Genomic DNA, 21536 nt, shown 5'->3' on the forward strand with positions numbered 1-21536 from the left:
AAAATGCCAATTCCAATCAGCCAAATATAGTATGAGAAAGAAAATCAACAGGTTAAATAATTTAGGAGCATAGATGCTGATCAAGTTTGTTCAAAATATAACCAGACCAAACCAAACCTAGCAGTATATTAAAAAGATAATATAAGGGCACCTGGGTGGCTCAGTCAGTTAAGCATCTGCCTTCAGCTCAGGTAATAATCCCCATGTTGGGCTCCCTGCTCAGTGGGGAGCCTGCTTCTCCCTCTCCCCCTTTGTGCATGCGCTCCCTCTCAGTCTCTCACTCTCTCTCAAATAAATAAATAAAATCTTTAATATAAAAAATAAAAACCAGAAAGATAATATATCATGCAACAATTCAATTTATCCCAGAAATGCAAAGAAAGTTTAACATAAAAATATTCTGGTAATTTAGAGCATTCACAATGAAAAAAGAAAACACAATTTATCATTTCAATAGATGCAGAAAAAGCATTTGGTAAAATTCAACCCCAGTTAAAAAGCGTTTACCAGGGGCACCTGGGTGGCTCAGTGGGTTAAGCCTCTGCCTTCAGCTCGGGTCATGATCTCAGGGTCCTGGGATCGAGCCCCGCATTGGGCTCTCTGCTCCGCGGGGAGCCTGCTTTCCCCACCCCCCCAACCCCCGCCTGCCTCTTTGCCTACTGTGATCTCTGTCAAATAAATAAATAAAATCTTTTAAAAATAAAAAAAAAAAAGCGTTTACCAAAAACCTACAGCAATCATTATTACTAGTACCCTAAGAAGCACTTCCTTCCGGGGGATGGAGGGTTGGGCAAAATGAGTGAGGGGAGTGGGAGATAGAGGATTCCAGTGATGGAATGAACAAGCCACACAAATTAAAGGTACAGCAAAGGGAACATAATCAATGGCAGTGTAATAGTGTTGTATGGAGTCAGGTGGTAGCTGTCCCCGTGGTGAGCACAGCACAACCTATAAACCTCTTAAATCACTATGTTGTATACTTGAAATTAATGTAACATTGTGTCAACTATCCTTCAACTGAGAAAAGTGGGGAGGTGACTGGCTGTTTCAGTCAGAAGAGCATGTGACTCAAGGGGCACCTGGGTGGCTCAGTGGTTAAGCCTCTGCCTTGGGCTCAGGTCAAGATCTCAGGGTCCTGGGATCGAGCCCGCCATCGGGCTCTCTGCTCAGTGGGGAGCCTGCTTCCTCCTCTCTCTCTCTCTGCCTGCCTCTCTGCCTACTTGTGATCTCTCTGTCAAATAAAAATATAAAAATCTTAAAAAAAAAAGAGCATGTGACTCTTGACCTCGGGGTCCTGAGTTTGAGCCCCATGTTGGGTGTAGAGATTACTGAAAAACAAAAACAAAAAAAATACATATACATATATATGTATGTGTGTGTGTGTATATATATATATATATACACACATATAGAGAAAATACACAGCATTTCCTTCAAATTCAGGAACAAGTCAAGGAGGCCAGCTGTTCCTGCTTCTAGTTGACATTACACTGGAGCAACAGCAGAAAGGAAAGGAAAATACATTCGAGGTACACAATTAGAAAGAAACAATCATGCCATTAGTAATAGATGATGTGACTGTTTGGAGAGAAGCCCTTCAAATCCATAAGTTACTAAAATTGATTAGGAGAATGATCAACAAAACTTAGTATGTCCGTGGTGTTCACTGGAGCCATGGCACCAAAAGGGACACATAGGCAATGTCCATGGACTTGCTGATGTTGTATTAAATTGCAGGGGGGTATCACAGGTTCAGTTTTATTACACTTCATAGTTTACAATTTATATATATGTATATTTATATACACATTTATATTCTTCTGGATCATACCATTCGTCATTCAATGTAAATGTTTAAACAGAATGTCTTTCTACTTTTCTATATTACGTTTATTATTTGCTGTATTCTTTTACAACGCAAATGTCAAAATGGCTGTACTTGGAAGAAAAAAAATGATTAAAGAAAGAAAAAAACAAAAGCCAATGAACAGAGGCCGGATGGGTCTGATGGATGGGCTGGTGGGTGGCTTTGAGGGTGGTGAATAAGGCCATGTCCAATTAACGTCAGGACAAGGGCTCAGTCAAGGACAGAGAAGAAGCCGGCAGATTTGGGAGGAGGGGGGCGGGGGAAGACTGATAGCCATGACCTTTAAGAGGGCAGTTTTTATAGGCTGGCAGGAGGCGGGGCCCAAGAGCAGGGGGTTAAATCATGAATGAATAAATAGCCCCAAACTGGAAACCACCCAAAGGCCCAACAATCAGGGTCTGGTTAAACAACCATAGCGCCATTCATAGAAGAAATGATGCTGTGTCCACACACAGACGGGCTCACAAAATTAGGTGACGTAAAAAATTTCAGGGCACAAGATAGCATTTGTGCCCATTACAATCATGAAAGGACATGCGTGTGCAGTGAGGAGCCCACGGTATTGGATCAGATCGAGTCCTCTCTGCGGATGCTGTTTTCAGGCGAGGGGTTTTTTTGTTTTTGTTTTTGCGTTTGGAATGCCGGCCACCAACAAACAAAAACACGTCATGTGTCTTTAAAACCCAAAGAATGCTGGTGAAGAGGTGGATCCAGCAAGTGCCTGTGAAGGGCTTCAGGCTGCAGCTAGTGGTGGAGAGGGGAGGGCGAGGCCGTCTGTTTCCTGGACTGCCTCTGTTTCTTTTTCTAATTAAAAAATTGATAATCCTGGGGCGCCTGGGTGGCTCAGTCGTTAAGCGCCTGCCTTCGGCTCAGGTCATGATTCCAGGGTCCTGGGTTCGAGCTCCACATTGGGCTGCCTGCTCAGCGGGAGGCCTGCTGCTCCCTCTCCCATTCCCTCTGCTTGTGTTCCCTCTCTCGCTGTGTTTCTGTCAAATAAATAAAATCTTTTAAAAAAATTGATAATCTTCCTTTTAACAAATCTGAACAATCTAGAAGTGCGTGCACGCATGCACATGTGTTTGGGGGCAGGGAAAAAGAGCCCTCAGCCCCCTTCCCTGCTCCCCACTGTTAATAGCTGAGGGTAGCTCTCCTGAGCTGTACCATCTTCTATTTTATGCAGCTCACTGGCTTTTAATTACAGAAGGAGATAGGCTTTCTCAAGTATAGCATTAGAGGAACGGAACAGAGAGATGTCCCGTCCTCCAGAGCAGACTTCTGCTGGCAAGTGTCCTACCGGACTCTTTGGTCTGTGTGCACATAAACACCTACATATATTCACTTACGGCTTCAAGGTTGGTTTTTTTTTTTTTACCAAAGCAGTAAGGTGGTTTTGGAAGATAGGTGAGGTCTGGTGGGGTGGAATATGGAGGCCACGAACAAGAAAGAATTCTTGAGACGTTTTTGGTGCAAAATGGTGGCTTATTGGGGCCCCTGGGTGGCTCAGAGGGTTAAAGCCTCTGCCTTCGGCTCAGGTCATGATCCCAAGGTCCTAGGATCAAGCCCCGCATGGGGCTCTCTCCTTGGCAGGGAGCCTGCTTCCTCCTCTCTCTCTCTGTCTGCCTCTCTGCCTACCTGTGATCTCTCTCTGTTGAAAAAATAAATAAAATCTTTAAAAAAAAAAAAAGTCTGCTTAAAAAAAAAAATAGTGGTTTATTAAAACACGGACACTGCAACCAGAGGCAGAAAGAGAGACTGTCCCCGGGGTCTTAAGGAGTGGCTGACTATATACTCAGGAGTTGGGGAAGTAAGGAAAAAGGATGGTTTCAAAAGAACTTTCATATGCTAAAGAGGACCTACAAGATACCAGAGGCCTTGCCATTGTCAAGCTAAGGTTGCTTCCCCCCCATCCCAGCAAGGCATTAACATTCAGATAGTTGGGTGATTCCTGGAAGAATGTCATGCGTGTCCCATGCAGGAGTGGGGGGGGGGTTTGTAAGGGGTCAGCTTATGCACTGCCTTCAGCAAGCTTTCTTCTCCCTCATCAGCAGGAACATTTTCTACCCATCATGGAGTGGTTTCACTCTACAATATGTCATGATGGATCACTCCCAAGTCACCACACAGAGATTAACCTCATGCTTGAATAGCTGCCTAATATCCTACAGCATACAGAGGAAAGGTAAGCTTCAGAGAACACAGGGACATGGCTTTCCCTACCATTGGTGGGGAAGGAAACACAGAGACAAAAGATTCAAGATGGCAGGAGACATGCTGGGAGGCAGACTGGTCCTGGGAACGAGAAGCAAGCAGACAGAGAGGGTCTTCTTTCTGCCCTCTTATGCCAAGGTCCCATCGAAATCTAGCTAAACCACACAGAACTGCAGGGGGGGTAGGGTTATGATTTGAGCCCTGAGTGATAAGGCCGCTGCTGGGGACCCAACTTCCTCGAGTGACCTTCCCCCAGCGGCAGCTAGGCTGAGCCCACTTATCAGAAATCTTAACGGGGGGCCCCAGAGCAGTAGTTCTGTAAGTGGGGTCCCTGAGCCAACAGAAAACAGCATCAACAGGGGAACAAGCCAGACAGGCGAATTCTCGGGTCGAGGGTCCTACTGGATCCGAATCGAATCTCGGCAATTAAGTCCCAGCAATCTGTTTAAGCAGCCCTCCAGGGGAACGCAGATACAGTAGGGAAGGCAACTTTGAATACCTTTGCTCGAGAATGTGGTTTTGAGTCTGACCTGCCCCACCCCATCTCCTAGGAGAGGCAGAGAAGTCAACCCAGAAGAGGATGGGTAGGCAGGTCTTCTGTGAGTTTAGAGGCTGTTGGCAAGTCCCTGGATTTGTCCTCCCCTCCCTACGACACCACCTCCATCTCACCACCTCCCTTTCATTAAAAAAAAGAAACACCACAACAGAAAGGGAGGGTGGCAGGGCAACCCAAGCTTTCCACTTTCCCTTAACGGTGGCTGGCGTCCCCTCCCAGTTTAAGTAACCCCTCCCTTGGGGCACTGCCCTTCGATGATGGAGGGTGGAGGAGGCCGAGGGGAGAGCAGCTTTGAAAGTTGGGGAGGAAATGGGACGTGGCTTCAGTGTGGCTGGGTTGGGGGAGGGAGTTGGAGGGAAAGGGAGAGAAGAACATCCTCGTTGGGCCCAGCTGCTTCTGCCCGCACCTGTTCAGCTGAGGCCTGAGGAAGGACACCAGTAAATGAAACACAGCCCCACCCAGTCTAGAGGGGCCCCTTCCCACACTGTCGTGGGGCCTGGGTTAACTGACAGGAAAACTGTGAATGGGTTCAGGTGGCTGAAATGAGGGGCTAGGGGAAACAGCTGGGCTGCTCTGGGGGCGTGGAGTAACTGTCTTCTGTCACCCCCAGACTCTCAGAGTTTTGGGCAAGGGGTGGAGGGTTGGGGTGGGTGGGGACCCAGTCTGAGGGCTGCAGATCTCTCGGATGCAGAATGGGACATCATTGCAGAGAGGGAAGTCTCAGTAGAAACGGGCCACGCCCAACCAGAGCAGGTTCCTGTTGTTAAGCCCTACAACATTCCACGATGCTCACTGGTCTTCAGCCACTCGATGGGCCACCACCTTCTCTTAAAAAACAAAATTGACTTTATTTGTAGAGCAGCTTTAGGTTCACAGAAAACGTGAGCTGTGAAAAGTGGCAGGGCATTTTAAAAGTCTCCTCTTGGTCTGTCGCCCACAACAGTGGTTCATCGAAGCAGTCAACTGATCAGTCAGTCCGTCAATCAATCAATCAGTTAATCTATACACATCCAATGAGGGCTTTCGAGAGCAATACTCAAACTTATTAAGAATCACGAGGAATGGGGTGCCTGGGTGGCTCAGTGGGTTAGAGCCTCTGCCTTCAGCTCAGGTCATGATCCCAGAGTCCTGGGATGGAGCCCCGCATCGGGCTCTCTGCTCAGCGGTGAGCCTGCTTCCCTTCCTCTCTCTCTGCCTGCCTCTCTGCCTACTTGTGATCTCTGTCTGTCAAATAAATAAATAAAATCTTTAAAAAAAAAAAAAAAGAATCACGAGGAAGTTTATTAATGAGGCAGGCTCCGGGTCTCCCAACCAGAGATTCTGATTCAAGAGGCCTTGAGGAAGGCCCTGGTTGTGTATTTTTGATATTTTTGACACACTCCGCAGGAGATGTTGATATATCTGGCACACTGAACCCTATGCTGAGAAATCTAGGATTGTGTAGTGTACAGGGCCAGAGGCTCTGGTGGGAAGCAAGGAAGCAATAAACATAAAAACCCCAATCTGCCTCTTCTCTCCCCCAACAAAAAACCCCAAAACCCAAATCCCATTCCCCATCCCCTACCTGATCCTGATGACACAGCATATGGATCCATGTAAACTGAGGCAGTGGGGGATGATGGGTGCTCACCGGCTCTGAAAAGGTCAGAGAGGGCCACTGACTAGAATGCTCATGGCACAGAGATCCCTTCTACAGAAATCAGCAAAAACTCCGGAATGAGGAGGAAACAAGCCAGGAAAATGTCCAATAATCATTTTTATTGTGAGGCCTTAAGTAAGTTAAGCTTTCTGTGCCTCCATTTCCTCATCTGTAAAATGGGGCTCATGATGGTCCCTCCTAGTAGGCTTAAAAGAACACTGTGTGTAAAGAGTACAGAGCAGTGCCCCCAGCATATAATAAGCACTAGGTAAATGAAAGTTGTCACTGTTAGCACAAAGAGGGGCCCTGATTGGCAGAGAAGAGTGGAGAGGGCCAGAAGAAAGCCTTGAGTCTGGGATTTCAAAAGCAAGTGTCCTCTGAGGATGCTTAGTACGGTTGGAACAGAGGGGCCACGGATAAGGAAATGCAGGATTAGTTTGGAAAGATGAGGTGAGGGGTGCTGAATTATGGCTCCCAACATGATACGTTGAAGTTCTAGCCCCCCAGTACCTCAGAATGTGACTTTATTTAGAAATGGGTTGTTGCAGATGTAATGAAGATGAGATCATATTGGAGTAGAGTGGGCCCTTCATCCCATATGACTGGTGTCCTTATGAGACAGAGGGAAGATGGCAGATCGGAGTGACCCAGCTACAAGCCAAGGAACACCTTGGGATACCAGAAGATGAAAGAAAGAGGAAGAATCCTCCCCTACAATCTTCAGAGGGACATGTTCTACTGACACCTTTGTTTTAGGCTTCTGGCCTCTGGAACTGTGCGAGTACATCTGTGTTGTTTTAAGTCACTCAGTTTTTGGTCCGTTGTTATGGCTGCCCTAGGCAATGAAGAGAGCTTTTGGATTCCATGTGACGAGCAGGAGCACGGAGCCACTGTGGGATCTTCAGCAAGGAAATTGTTCTTGGTGAATAAACCAAAGAAACATGAAGATTCGCATCAAAACCTGCTCCCAGTCTTAGCTCAAAGTCCTTTGCCCCATTGTCAAAAAGGTTGGATGTCATGAATGACAAAGAAAAATTAAAGAGCCATGTCAGGTTAAAGGAAACCTACAGAGACATGACAATTGAATATAACTCATGATCTGGGTCTTTGTTCTTGGTTGTTTTTGCTTTGTTTTGTTTGGGCTATAAAGCACGTATCATTGGTACTACTGGGACATATGAATGAGGTCTGTAGATACTAGCATTGTGTCGATGTTAATTTCCTGGCTTTTATCATTCTACTTAAGTTATGAAAGCAAAGAACTTATTTTAAGAGTACATACCAAACTAGGAGTGAAGGGACATAGTGCCTGTGACTTATATTCAAATAATGTATAAATATACTGGGTAGAATGATAAAGCACTTGGGATGGAATGTTAACGTCTGGGAAATCTGGGTCAAGACTACATGAGGATTTCTTGCACAAGTCTTGCAACTTTTCCCTATCAAAACTGTCACAATAAGGTGAGGGAAAAGAAGTCTGTTGACTGATCCTCTGACTTTCCTATTGAACTTTTTCTAACCCTTTGAAGTTTCTGGAGCTCAAATCTGGACATGGAGCTGATGTGATAAGAGAAAGAATTCTGAAAACTTGTGATTTCTACATATTGGGATTCTACTTATGCCCTTGGTGATTACGGACTATTAAAATGTGTTTAATTAATGTGGAATTCTCTACAATACAAATTATTTGCATAAATCCTTTTCTCATTCACAGTATTACCTGGGACTAGAAGGAGCCATACATATGTAACCCAGGCTTCTACCAGACTCATATCCTCATTAATATCTCAAGACAGATGAATGCAAGTTCTTTTGACGGGAATCTCACCCTCTATCATCCCCCATTCCATTACTGGTCAGTTCTGAGCACTGGACAATTTCTCAGCCTACTGAACTGGAACCTCCTTTCCTGACACAGGATGACATACGAGTATATCCCTGACCTTCTAGGATGTAAATGCAGGGGCGCCTGGATGGCTCAGTGGGTTAAAGCCTCTGGCTTCGGCTCAGGTCATGATCCCAGGGTCCTGGGATAGGGCCCCGCATTGGGCTCTCTGCTCAGTGGGGAGCCTACCTCCTCCGCCCACCCTGCCTACCTCTCTGCCTACTTGTGATCTGTCTGTCAAATAAATAAATAAAATGTTAAAAAAAAAATTTAGGATGTAAATGCAAAATTTATTCCAGGTCCTGCCTGACAACCAGAGAGTAGAGGATGCTTGCTGGGCATTCTGTTCACACAGCCTCAAAGGGAATTAGGCTTTTTCAAAACTGAATTACACAGTGAATCATGATTAACTTAGACTCAACTCCAACCACCGTTTTCTCTTGTGAACCACAGCTAACAGCTATTGATTATCGCCATCCAACATCACATTATGTATCTGAGTGTCCTCAGGGTCAGGTTCCACCATGAGAATGTCAGTTTCATAAAGGCAGGGGCTTCCTCTTGTTTCAACTCCTCAGCACCTAGAACAAGTCCAGGCCCATTGTAGACGTTCTTTTTTTTTTTTTTTTTTTTTTAAGATTTATTTATTTATTTCGGGGGGCAGAAGGAGGGGGAGAGAGAATCCCAAGCAGTTTCCATGCCGAGTGTAGAGCCTGACACTGGGCTGGACCTCATGACCCCAAGATTATGACCCAAGCTGAAACCAAGAGACAGACACTCAACCGACTGTCCCACCCAGGTGCCACCCCCATCACAGACATTCAATAAATATATGCTGAATAAATGAATTCAGCGTATCTACAAGGTATAAGCCATATATAGTTTATCTTGTACTTGCATAATTTTTTTAAAATCCACATCCAGTCTGCCAACAAGAAGAACTTGAGGTGACGTGCTTTGCACAGCACTTTTAACTTAGGGCCAACTTTGTTCTTGTTGGAATTTATATTTTATTAAATTTACATCCTTGATGAAGATCTCAACATCTGGTTGAGATCCCTGGCTCTCTCAACCAACATGTCAGCTGTCCCTCCAAGTCTCAAGCCATTCATTCAAGAATGACTCTCTCTGACTGGTCTCCTGGCTACTCCTCGACAGTCCAGGAAGGTTCTAGTCCCAGGATCTTTGTTTTGGCTGTTTCTTCCCTCCTTCCCCCTGGCCCCAGCCACACTGCCAATTCGGCAGCTTCAAATCACCACTCAAATGCCACCTTCTCAGTATGCCCGACACTGGTCATCCTACTTAAAACTGTAAGATGTCACCCTCTCCAGTGCCATCCCCTTGCCCAGCTCTATATTTTTTGTCTTGTCAGTAGTTCTTATTACCTCTTAATGAATGTTATGACTGCTTATTTTTTGTGCATACTGCTTGCTGTCTGTCCTACTACTCCTACCCCTTCCTATACAAGGGAAAGATTTTTTTTGCCTGTTTTTTTCACTGCTGTATCCCAGGTGCACAGAACAATGCCTGGCACATAAGAGATACTCAATAAATACTTGTTGAATGAATGAATGAATGAATGAATGGACAACTTTCTCCAGACCCAGGAATTTATACAACACCAAGATAGGACAGACCTCCCTCCCTGCAGAATGGTGCCAACCTATGAATCAACTCCCTCCATGTACAATTTTTCAATCAGTAAAACAAAATAAAACAAAACACCATTAATAACCCTCTTTCAGGGTACCTGGCTGGCTCAGTTAGAAGAGCATGGAATTCCTGATCTCAGGGAGTTGAGACTGGGGGTAGAGATTACCTACATAAATAAATACACTTTAAAAATATCTTTAAAAAGTAACCCTATTTCGGGGCGCCTGGGTGGCTCAGTGGGTTAGGCCGCTGCCTTCGGCTCAGGTCATGATCTCAGGGTCCTGGGATCGAGTCCCGCATCGGGTTCTCTGCTCAGCAGGGAGCTTGCTTCCATCTCTCTCTCTGCCTGCCTCTCTGCCTACTTGTGATCTCTCTCTGTCAAATAAATAAATAAAATCTAAAAAAAAAAAAAGTAACCCTATTTCAAAAAATATTTTAATGGCATTAAAAAAATGCTCATTTTGTATACAACCAGGTCAGTGGGGGATATAAAACTGTATTACAGCACATGATCTCAATTATAGGAAAATAACTGCCTACATAGAAACAAGATTTTATTTATTTATTTGGCAGACAGAGATCACAAGTAGGCAGAGAGACAGGCAGAGAGAGGAGGAAGCAGAGTCCCTGCTGAGCAGAGAGCTCGATGTGGGGCTTGATCCCAGGACCCTGAGATCATGACCTGAGCTGAAGGCAGAGGCTTTAACCTACTGAGCCACCCAGGTGCCCCAACAGTGATTATTTCTGAGTAGTGGCATTATGTTTCATTTTTGTTTTCTTCTTCATATTTTCCAAAGTTTCTACAATAAGTATTTTTTTGTATAGAAAGAGTTCTAATATATGGCTATTTGTTGTCCTCTTACTAGCAGTGAGAACACAGGTGATACCTTCCTGAAATTGACCCTGCCCTCAGAAAGTTTCCATTCTAGAGTGCCTGGGTGGCTCAGTTGGTTAAGTGTCTGAGTTTGGCTCAGGTTGTGATCCCGGGGTCCTGAGATCAAGCCCTGCAGTGGGCTCCACACTCAGTGGGGAGTCTGCTTGTCCCTCTGCCCCTCCCCGACCTTGTGCATGTGCTCTCTCTCTCAAATAAATAAATAGAATCTTAAAAAAAAAGTTTCCATTCTATTAACATCAGTAACAAATACATACACACATTCAATTTAATCCCAAAACAATTCTTTTTTTTGTTTTTTTAAAGATTTTATTTATTTATTTGTCAGAGAGAGAGAGAGAGAGTGAGCACAGGCAGACAGAGTGGCAGAGGGAGAAGCAGACTCCCTGTGGAGCAAGGAGCCCGATGTGGGACTCAATCCCAGGAGGCTGGGATCATGACCTGAGCCGAAGGCAGCCGCTTAACCAACTGAGCCACCCAGGCGTCCCTCCCAAAACAATTCTATGAGGAAGGCATCATGATCACCTTCATATTATAGATGAAAAAATAGGTTCAAAGAGGTAAAACTAATTTGCTCAAGGTCACTTATCTGAGCCTGGTCATGGATCTGAGCCTGGATTTTGAATGCAGGTACACTCCAGAACGGACGCTCGTAACCACTCTGCCATGCTCTACAAGCTCAAACTAGCAGCTCCCAAGGAAATGATAACACAGAATGAGTGGGGTTGAGGGCTACAATGGACAGGGACCTGATACACAGCACTGCATTTAGTTCTAGAAACTACCCTGGGAAAAACATGTTATTTTCTTACTTTCTTCCTTTCTTTTTTAAAGATTCCATTTATCCATTTGAGAGAGAGTGCACAAGCAGGGGGAGCAGCAGGCTGAAGCAGAGGGAGAAGCAGGCTCTGCACTGATCGGGGAGCCCGATGCTGTGCTGGATCCCAGGGTCTTGGGATCACGACCCAAGCCGAGGGCAGATGCTTACCCGACTAAGCCACCAGGCACCCCAAACATGTTATTTTCATCTCCCTGCTACAAAGGAGGACAACGAGACTCGGATAGGGGTTTGGGCCTCTGCTGTGATACTTCAAGCTTCCTAAATCCTTTGCCCTCCAGTTTTCCCACTATAACCACAGGGATAACAATAGTTGTTACCTCACTATTAGCAAGTACCAAGTGAGGAACAACAGATTCAAATAGAACAACAGATTCAAAACACTCATCGCTATGCCTAACACATGTTAAATGCTTCAAAAATATTAGTTATTGCTAGCACGATCCTTGATTCCCGAGTTCACGCTCTTTCAGCTGCAACAGGTTGATCTGCTCGGTGGGCAAAGCAGCCAGATTAATGCTAAGTGATGCCATCAAGACATGTTTGGTGAATGAATGGAATCACAGGGGAGATGCCATCCGGAGGGGCCTGGACCGAGCAGCCTTTCACTAGGTAGAGGGCGGAGGGCATGCCTTAAACCAGGAAAGGGGCTAGCTTGGTTCCTGGCCCAGGCCCTGACTCTCTCCTGCTCGGCGGCCTGCCCCTCTCGGGCAGCTCTCTGCCTCTGTTCCCCACTGGGGCCTTCCGGTTCTCCCGCCCCCTCTGCCGTGGGTCCCTTGCCTCAGCTGTTTCCTTAATCAGGGCCCCACAGCCTCTGCGGCAGGGAGTGGGAGCCCCTGCCCCTGGGATGTCCCTGATAAACAGCTGGAGCCCTTGGTCTCAGAATCTGTCATCTCCAAAGGAAAAGCAGAAGCAAACCACCGGAGCTGGGGGGATGGTTGATAATAAGTCACATTGCAGCTGGGGGCCCCTCTGTTCTGTCCTCCAGCCTCTGCGTCTGGGGCCTCCTGCTCGCTCTTCAGGACCCAGAGCAACAGCGTCTTCTCCCCACAAAGACTTCCTTGACCGAGCCCTCGCCCCTCCACCCCTCGCAAACTTCCACTGCACACAGCACAGAACCCGTCCCTGCTGTTTATTACATTAAGTGGAAACTCTGCAGGCCTTGGGGTCTCAACCAGCCTGGGAGTTCCAGAAGGCAGGCATTCTGTCTCATGGGCCTAGCACAAAGCTTAGGAGACGTGGAGGAAATCCTGCAAACAATTAAGCAAAATATGGGAGGAATAATACGCAGGCGTTGGAAAATATATGCATTGACAGAAAAGTCTTTTTGTTAAAATGTTTAAGTCTTTTTGTTAAAAGATAGAACTCAAAGCCTAGGAATTTTTTTCTTTTTCCAAAATAATTAGGATTTTATATTTTAGCCATAAGATGTTTACTTGAAAAAAAAAAAAAGATGTTCACTTGAGAGGCAAGTTTCATTTGACTTGAGAGAGCTAAGGTTAATGCACTTTTCCTTTAGTTTTGTATATGCAAAACTAAAAAAAAAAGTGTCACCCACTCCTTTTAATTGTATATGTATGTATGTATATATACAATATGTGTATATTTTTGGGATTTTATTTATTCATTTGAGAGAAAAAGCATAAGCAGGGGAAACAGCAGAGGGAAAAGGAGAAGCAGACTCTGACAACAGGCTCCATCCCAGGACCCCAAGATCACAATCTGAGCCGAAGACAACTCACTCAACCAACTGAGCCACCCCGGTGCCCTTAAAAATATTTTAACTTGAGGGGCGCCTGGCTGCCTCAGTCCACAGAATGTGAGAGTTTTAATCTTGGGGTTATGAGTTCAAGCCCTACACTGGGCATAGAGATTACTTTGAAAAAATGCTTTAACTAGGGGTGCCTGGGTGGCTCAGTCAGTTAGGTGTCTGACTTCAGCTCAAGTCATGATCTTGGGGTCCTGGGATCAAGTCCCGCATCAGGTTCCCTGCTCAGCAGGGAGAATTCTTCTCCCTTTCCCTCTGCCCCTACCCCTACCCCCACCCATGTGCTCACTCTCTCTCACATAATAAACTCTTTAAAAAAAAATACTTTAGGGGGTGGGAGGGATGGGGTGACTGGGTAACGGACATTGGGGAGGGTATGTGCTATGGTGAGTGCTGTGAATTGTGTAAGACTCATGATTCACAGACCTGTACCCCTGAAACAAATAATATATTATATGTATTATATATAAAAAATACTTTAATATTAAATGTTAAGGTTTTAAAATCATTTTGATTAATCAATGAGATAGTTCTCTCATGTTCTAAAATGTACAGATTAGATTTCCAGGCAGTTGCGAAGTTGCAGTGTAACTAGACCATGTGTTACTGGTATGGATTTGTTTCGTATAATGTCAGATATTTAAGTATATTTACATAGTATTAAAAAAAAAGTTATGTAAAAAAAGAGAAATGCAACACTGGACATGCAAAATGGCCCTAATTTTGTAAACAGAAAAACGATAACACATAAGCAATATTCTCTGGCCTGATTTTAAAAGGACACACCTATGAGTGTATAAGTACAGGAAAAAATGGTTCAGAAGGACACATGTCAACTCCTACCACTGGTATTCCCCAGGGGATGGGATTTGGAGAGCAGGGTACAATTTGCACTTTTACCTCTTCTTCTTCCTGTCTATAATCTGTTTTTAAAATGATAAAGCTTGTTTTACTTTTGTAATTATAATTTTTCATTAATTTAATACACGCAAGAATGAAATAAAAAAATTAACTATGTGAAGAGCTGTTTAGGACGCCTAGGTGGCTCAGTCGGTTAAGTGGCTGCCTTCGGCTCAGGTCATAATCCCAAAGTCCTGGGATCGAGCCCCTCATCAGGCTCTCTGCTGAGTGGGGAGCCTGCTTCCCCCTCTCTCTCTCTGCTTGCCTCTCTGCCTACTTGTGCTCTCTCTCCATCTCTCTGCCAAATAAATAAATATAATTTTTTTAAAAAGAGCTGTTTACATAACTGCAGGACAGAATTATTTATATAACAAAGCTGTAAGACCAGAAAGAAACACACAGGATGTAAACCAAGGTTGTCTTGAGGGGTAAGAACTACAAACACCTTCTCTAACTTCTCCAGTTTTTCCTCTATCGTCCAACTTTCCTATACCGAGCAAGCATTCTTTTTATCATTTTGCAAAACTTTAAAAATAAAGGCTGAATGAACCAATGGATATATGAATGAACGCATGATTTTCCCAAGCCCTGCGGTGTCCATATCTGACCCAACATGCAGGAGATTCTTAGCTGTCACTCTGTCCCCCCTCACTTTGCTCTGTGGATCAGGGCCTCAGTAGGACCCTGTCCACAACTGCGGATGGTTCAAGCCTCCGCAGTGCCCTCTCCAGATCCGGACACCTGCGCAGCACTGGGGCTGGAGCAAAAATGGCCTCTGGTCAAGATGGTCACAGACGCTGCTACACCCAGGCCTCCGTCTTCCAATGTCCCCAGCTACCCCCATTCACCTCCAAACACTGCTCAGCTCTCCCAGAATCCTCCCCCACCACCAGCCTTCCTGACTCGCCCTTGCTTCAGAACAATGCCCATGTCATCGAGTCTGTCCTCGAAGACTTCACACGTGCAGTCCTCTGTTCTGTCTCCCCTCACTCATTTGTCAGACCCGCATGTATTGAAAGGGTATCACACACAGTGAGGGGCACTGCTGGAGAATAAGCCCGGGGGCCCAGAGGTGTAGGGCGCAGAACCGTCATCCTGCATACAGGCCAAGTCAAAGGAGGGTGGAAGACGAACAAGAGCTTGATGTCTAGAAAGGATGAGACTCTGCACCCACACATAACATCCACTAGGATGAGCTACCCAGGAGGTGGACTACGTGGGCAGGAGCAGCTAAGTGGATTTATTTAAATTTTTCCTAAAGATCTTATTTATTTATTTATTTATTTGTCAGAGGGAGAGCGAGCGAAAGCGTGCGGGTGCATGAGCAGGGGGAGGGGCAGGCAAAGAGAGAGGGAGAAGCAGGCTCCTGATGCAGAAATCGAACCCAGGACCGCAGGATAATGACCTGAGTGGAAGGCAGATGCTTAACTGAATGAGCTATCCAGGTGCCCCAACAGCCAAGTGGAATTAAATGGAGCCCTGAAGAACAGCCACATTTGGGCAGGGTAGACGGGAGGAGCATGTAAGAGGTGTCTGAGGAAGGGAGGACGGCGAGAGCAAAGTGATGGAAGCAGGAGCACAACAGGATGGGTCAGGCTCGCTTAGTGGCAGAAATTGGGTTATAAAGGTTGATCGTGGGCCCAGGGGCTAGAAAGGTGGGTTGAGCCAAGACGCTAGGAGAACCAGAGCACCACACAAGCTGAATTTGATTTCACAGCCCTGGGAAGGCTCTGCTGGTCTTTGAGCAGTGGAGCTGTGGAAATGAACAGTGATCCAGGCAGGTGTTCCAGAAGATCTGGGGCAGGGAGGCAGCCACAGGAGTAGGAAGGAGGCACAGAAACTGCAAACCTTATTCGCACGCGCGCAGTGTGTCCTTTCGGGAAGAAACTGACTTGCGCTAAGAGCTGACCACGAGTGCCATCAGTATTCTACCCACTCCAGTCCTCGCAACAGTCCTATGAGATGAGATTGCGTGATCACACAGATCAGCTTGCCTGGGGGTCATCTTGCTGATAAGCAGTCCTCCCGGCGATGTGAATGCCTGGGCCAAAGCACCCTTTCTCCATCTCACTTTCTTTTATAGGAATCTTTCCTGTTCACCAGCATCTAGCACCCTGGGGGCTCAGTACGCGCTAGCATGAGTGGGTGAAGAAATGAAGGAACAAATGATGGGATCCCAGGGTGGCAGAGAAAGCTTCTCGGCACATATAAAAAGGGTGGAGGTGGGGAAGAGATGTAAGGGTAAGTGGAAAATAAAACAATCGTTTTGTTACCACTTCCTCTGGGGCCGGGTCTCGGTTTTCAACAGCACACAGCAGGCACACAGTCTGGCACGCGCAGAGACACGTAAAGAGCTATTTATTTACTTCCTTTGTGAGGGGTAAATAAAGATTAGGTCAAAACAGGCCCCCCCCAAACTGCCAGGGGGTCTTCCCCAGGTGTTGATGCAGCACTTGGCTGAGAAAAGTCACAGGTGGCCACCCGCTCATGTCACCCTACCTCCCTTTATGCATGTGTGGGTCTGGTTCTCCAGTGAGGCCTCACGTGCAGTGGGGAAGTAGGGGTTGGTTAGGGGGAGGAGGGCAGGGCAAGGCTTCCTCTCTCCTCCTCCAGTGTAGGCCCAGGCAGCCAAAGGCACCCACCTGCCCACAAGAGTGAACAGGGGTACGGCATGGGTGCCGGCCCAAGAGTGGGTGTAGGGGTGCGGGCGGGGGGCAGGGCGCCTGCTGGGCCAGGCAATCATCCCTTAAGGGTCTGAAGTTTGCAGGGAGTTAGTTGCTGACCACCAGGCAGCAGGCATCCACCAACCCATGCAGTGCTAGAGTTGATCCTCATTATTTGTGGATTTGGCATCTGCAAATTTGCCTACTCACTAAAATTTGCAGCTCCCAAATCAACACGCAGGCCACCTTCACGGCCATTTGCAGACATGCACAGAGCCGTGAAAAAATCGGAGTCACCTGATGCTCCTGCTTGTTGTTGAGGTCGCCCAAGGCATGCGCTGCCTTCTTGTGTCAGTTCTCACACTGTAAGAAGTCTCGTTAGTGCCACCTTTTCCACATTTTTTGCCCTTTTGTTGGTTTCGCCGTTTAAAATGGCCCCCGACTGTAGGGTTGATGTACTGTCTAAAAATTCCAGGCCCAAGAAGGCTGTGATGTGTCAGAGAAAACACATGTGTTGGATAAACTTTGTTTGGGCACGAGTTATGGTGCCCCTGGTCACAAGCTCAATGTTAATGAATCAACAATATGTTTTAAGTAAGTTGTCTTTAAACAGAAACACACATAATACAAAGTACTCTATTGGTCCGCTGATGAAAACACTGTGACCAAGGGCTTGAAGGAACCTCACCCAGTATTCTCCTAGAAGCAATGGCCCAGTATTCACTAAATCAGTGTTCGCGGCAACTTTATAGAACCCGCTACCGGGAATAATGAGAGTCCACTATATTTCAGTACTATAATAATTGGGCAGCCATATTTTTGGGTACCTATAAGATGCCCGTTGACATCTTCTCTATCTACCACCCACCATCGACTGAACACCTGCTACGTACAAAAGACGGGTGCCACTGGCATTGTTCCATAGCAAGAGAAAAAGAAGTGATACCGGGAGGCCTCTCAGAAGTCCGGACAGGAGTGAACAGGGCCTGAACTAGGCCAGGCCTCCGGGAAGAAAGGGAGAGAGGGCAACCCATGCAGGCAGGCAGAGGGTCTGGGACAGGCCCTCAGAGGAAACAGGGAGCCAGGGCAGTTCTCTGAGGAGCTGAGGGCATGGTGCCTCTGTTCCTGGGAGAGTTGGGGGAACCACAAGGTCAAGAGGGGCCCAGAGCCTTAGCGACCAAAGGCCCCACAGAGGAAGTGTCCCGACACAGGATTTCCACTTCTCACACTACCCCCTTTCCTGGAGCAAAGCAACGCAGTTGGAGAGCTGGGGTCATAGGGCCCCAGTTGGAAGGGATCCCACCCAAACTGGAGCACTGGAGGAACAGCCGGGGTTGGAGGAAGGGGTTGGGAGACGATCTCTCCCCTCGGCTAAGATGAGAAGTCACAAACCTCACCAACCGAGAAAACACGGATTCCACGCTGGTATGTGACAGAGAAGTGAAACTGCAACTCCAATGCTGCTCACCCCCTCCCCACGGGCACCCCCATCCCCTTCCCCAGCCCACAGCGTGCCCTGCTGCCCCAAGATGGCAGACACCTGGCTCCAAGGCGAGGGCCTGCCCTGTGCTCTCCTGGGCTCCCGTCGGGCCGCTGGAGCTCTGAGCCACAAAGCTGGCTCTCTTAGAACTGTGACAGCCTAGCAGGGACCAGGGAAACCGAGGGCTTATCAGCTCCATGAGGTAAGCAACTGTGTCTGCCCTGCTCTTTTCTCTTTTGCCCACAATGAGTACAGCGCCAGGTGTATCCATGGTAGGCGCTCAATGAACAGACACTGAGGGGGCAGATGGGTGGACGAGCGAGTGCTGGACCCAGAAGACTGCCTGCTGGCATCGAGCCACCAGGAGTTTCACGGGATTTTTGACAAAGCTTGACTCTGCTCGCTTTCCATCTGTCTCAGAGTCTGAGACTGGCCCTGAGAGCTCTGGAACTCTCTGTATCTCTCAGCCTCTCGACGTCTCCATTTCCTGGTGCTCGAGATAATTACTACGTCACTGAAGTGTGAGGATATGACCCTTCTCCACGCCTCCTGAGAAAAGAAGAGCCCCTGAAAGGGGTGAATGTGGTGCTCTCAAAGAAGTTCCCCCTGATCCTATAGGGCTAATGGGACCAGGGCTCCCTGAGGGCTTCCAAAAGGCTTTTGGTCAGGGCAAGGGAGACTCGAACCCTCTACCCTGGACCAGAGATGAGGCAGTCCAGGAGACAGCGCATTCGTCAAGGGCTGACGGCCCCTCTGCCTTACGCCTCACCCAGAGAGAAGTCCCTCTGAGAACATTTCTCTCAAAAGTTCCCCATAGATCGCCAGCTTCACCATGTGACATCAGCTCTCTTGGCCCCTGCCCTTCTCCATCCGCTGACAAACATCAGTAATCGCCGCCCCTCCCCCCAGAATCCAGTTCCCATTCCTGTACCTTCCATACTAGGAACCGCCTCCCCCCGCCCAAGTATGTGTGATTCTCAAGCTCTCTTGTGGCTCAGTGTGGCAGGTGACCAACTTTTGGCCACAGGGATAGGCGATCTGTCCAGTTTAGGTCACGTCCAGAAAAGGAAGGGCAGTGCCTCTTCTTTTCCTTTTCTTCCGACTGGCAAGGTCTTGGACCCTGGACCCAGGAGACATGGCGGGGCGCTGTCTTCAACGTCCCAAGGCGTGAAGAAGCAACATCATGGGAGGAGCTTGGGTCCTCAGCACCGTCAAAGGTTCAGATCCCCCACCCAGACGTGTATGTGAGAAATTACCATTTTGTTTCAGCCCCTGATTTTGGGGAGGGTCTCTGTTTACAGCAGTCTAGCCCCCACCCCGACCCCGCCGCCAGTGCCTACCCCAGTCCATCTTCGGTGCCAGGATGCTGATGGGTACCAGGAGTGTGAGGGGCCTTCTTCCTCACGCGTTCGGCTCCAATCACCTAACTCCATGACACCTGCTTTCCCAAGGGCCTGAAAGGGCCTTCCGGGGAGATAAGATCCCCCTGAGCCCCCCACCCAATTCACGCAAAATGGAGGCAGGAGGTGAACGTCTCCCTCCCTCAGAATACACACCATCTTCTTCCCTCAAACTGACGATTTCTCAAACTATTTATTGACTTCGCGAGAACATGCTCTTCCTCGCTCAGAGAACCGCCACACCTTGTCAGGCCAGCCCCATCCTAAGGGGTAGATGGTGAGGGGGAGCAGGAAATGCCCCGGCTTCAACCTGGGCCCACGTCTCCTCTTTCCCGCTTATCAGCCTTGTAACTCTGGACAACCTCTTAGCCCCTCTTGCCTCAGTGGGATAATAATCATTGTTTACAGGTCTGTGGAGGGAATTCAAGGTTATACACCTGGTGGCATGCCCAGCACATAGTAGGTGCTCAGTAAGCTGTGGCTGTTGTTACCATGGAGGGAAGTGTGGGACTACTGAGGGCACAGCTGGCCCCTGTGAGGGGTGGCGGGAAAGAGAAGGGGGAGAGCGCAGGAGGGGAGAGGCAGTGTGGAAGGTGAGAGCAGGGCAGAGCAGGGAGAGGGTGGAGGGCACAGCTGTGCTGTCTATCAGCGGCCTCCAGCTCATGCTGTCCCTGCGCCCATCTCACCCATCTCCACCCAGCACTTCTGCCTGGGCTGGCCACCCTCACTGCCGCTACCATTGTCCCCACACTGTCAGCTGCTGTTTCTTGCCTCATCTTCCTTCCTGCCTCTGATAGGGCAGAAAAAGGGGACGGGAAGCAGCTGCCTTGCCCAGCAACCTCCCTACCCTATAGGCTGGACCGGCGGGAGGGGGGTGGTTGAGAGCCCAGGCTTTGCTGACAGACAGGCTGGGTTCCTTCCCCCCAACCCGGGCTGTGGTCCTTAAGAGCTGGTGACCTCAGCAAGTTATGTGGCTTGTCTAATCCCTCAATTTCCTTGTCTGCACAATAGGGATAATCAGGCTGCTCAGAGGAAGGCATGAGACCACGCATGGCGAGCGCCTGGCACAGCGCCTAGCAGGCGGCAAAGGGCTGATACACGTTAGCTACATCGGGGCCGCCTTCATGGGCATGTGACCTATGTAGTCATACAGAGCCCCATTCTCAGAAGGGCCCCCCCACTTGGTTTAATGCTCTATTGTCACCATCTTGAAAGTCTAAATACTTACTTTAAAAAAAGTAAGCACTATGCCCAACATGGGGCTCAAACTCACGATCCCAAATTCACGTCACCTGCTCTACCAACTGCACTAGTCAGGCGTCCCAAAAGTCGTAATAATTTTCGAACAAGGGGCTCTGCTAATTCTGTAGTCAGTCCTGGCTATTATAGCCTGCATTACAGAGTCTGCTGGCTGCCAGGGGTGGGGGTGGGCTGTGGAAGGGAGGAGAGGCCTAGCAGTCTGCTTGCTGGAGATGTGGGTCACTAGAGGGCCCTGGGGACTCAGGAGGACATTTAAGCACAGTGATGTCGGACCCTCCCAGGTCACCAGCAGTGGGACCGAGAGTGAGGTGCCCAAATACACCCTCACTGGGCCTTGCGGCAGATGCGAGCACCCTGTCCTCAGCCAGACCAACGGAGAGCCTCCGGAGCCCCCCGTTCCTCTTTCAGCCATCCCCTCATCAAGGGTGAAGATGCCCAACACACCTCAAGGCACACACTCACCCCTGCCCCTGGCTTTGATACTCTCTGCCCCGGTCAGAGGCCACGTACAAGCTAGGAGCATG

The 21536-nt window shown here is 48.0% G+C and overlaps 1 protein-coding gene across 5 annotated transcripts in view; it reads right to left on the reverse strand.

The window, feature by feature from the left end:
• CCND3 (cyclin D3) overlaps window positions 1–21536 on the reverse strand; it is an 85928-nt gene that overhangs the window by 49205 nt on the left and 15187 nt on the right. The window contains exon 2 of one of the 5 annotated variants that reach the window (XM_080805782.1): window positions 6196–6266. The exons of the other annotated variants lie outside the window; for them this stretch is intronic. Coding sequence (XP_080661908.1) covers window positions 6196–6216 — 21 coding nt within the window. The 5' untranslated portion in view covers window positions 6217–6266. The remainder of the gene's footprint in view (window positions 1–6195; window positions 6267–21536) is intronic. 5 annotated transcript variants of the gene reach the window in all.

Source organism: Martes martes (genome assembly GCF_963455335.1).
Source record: "Martes martes genome assembly, chromosome: 6".
In the NCBI taxonomy this organism is placed as follows: domain Eukaryota; kingdom Metazoa; phylum Chordata; class Mammalia; order Carnivora; family Mustelidae; genus Martes; species Martes martes.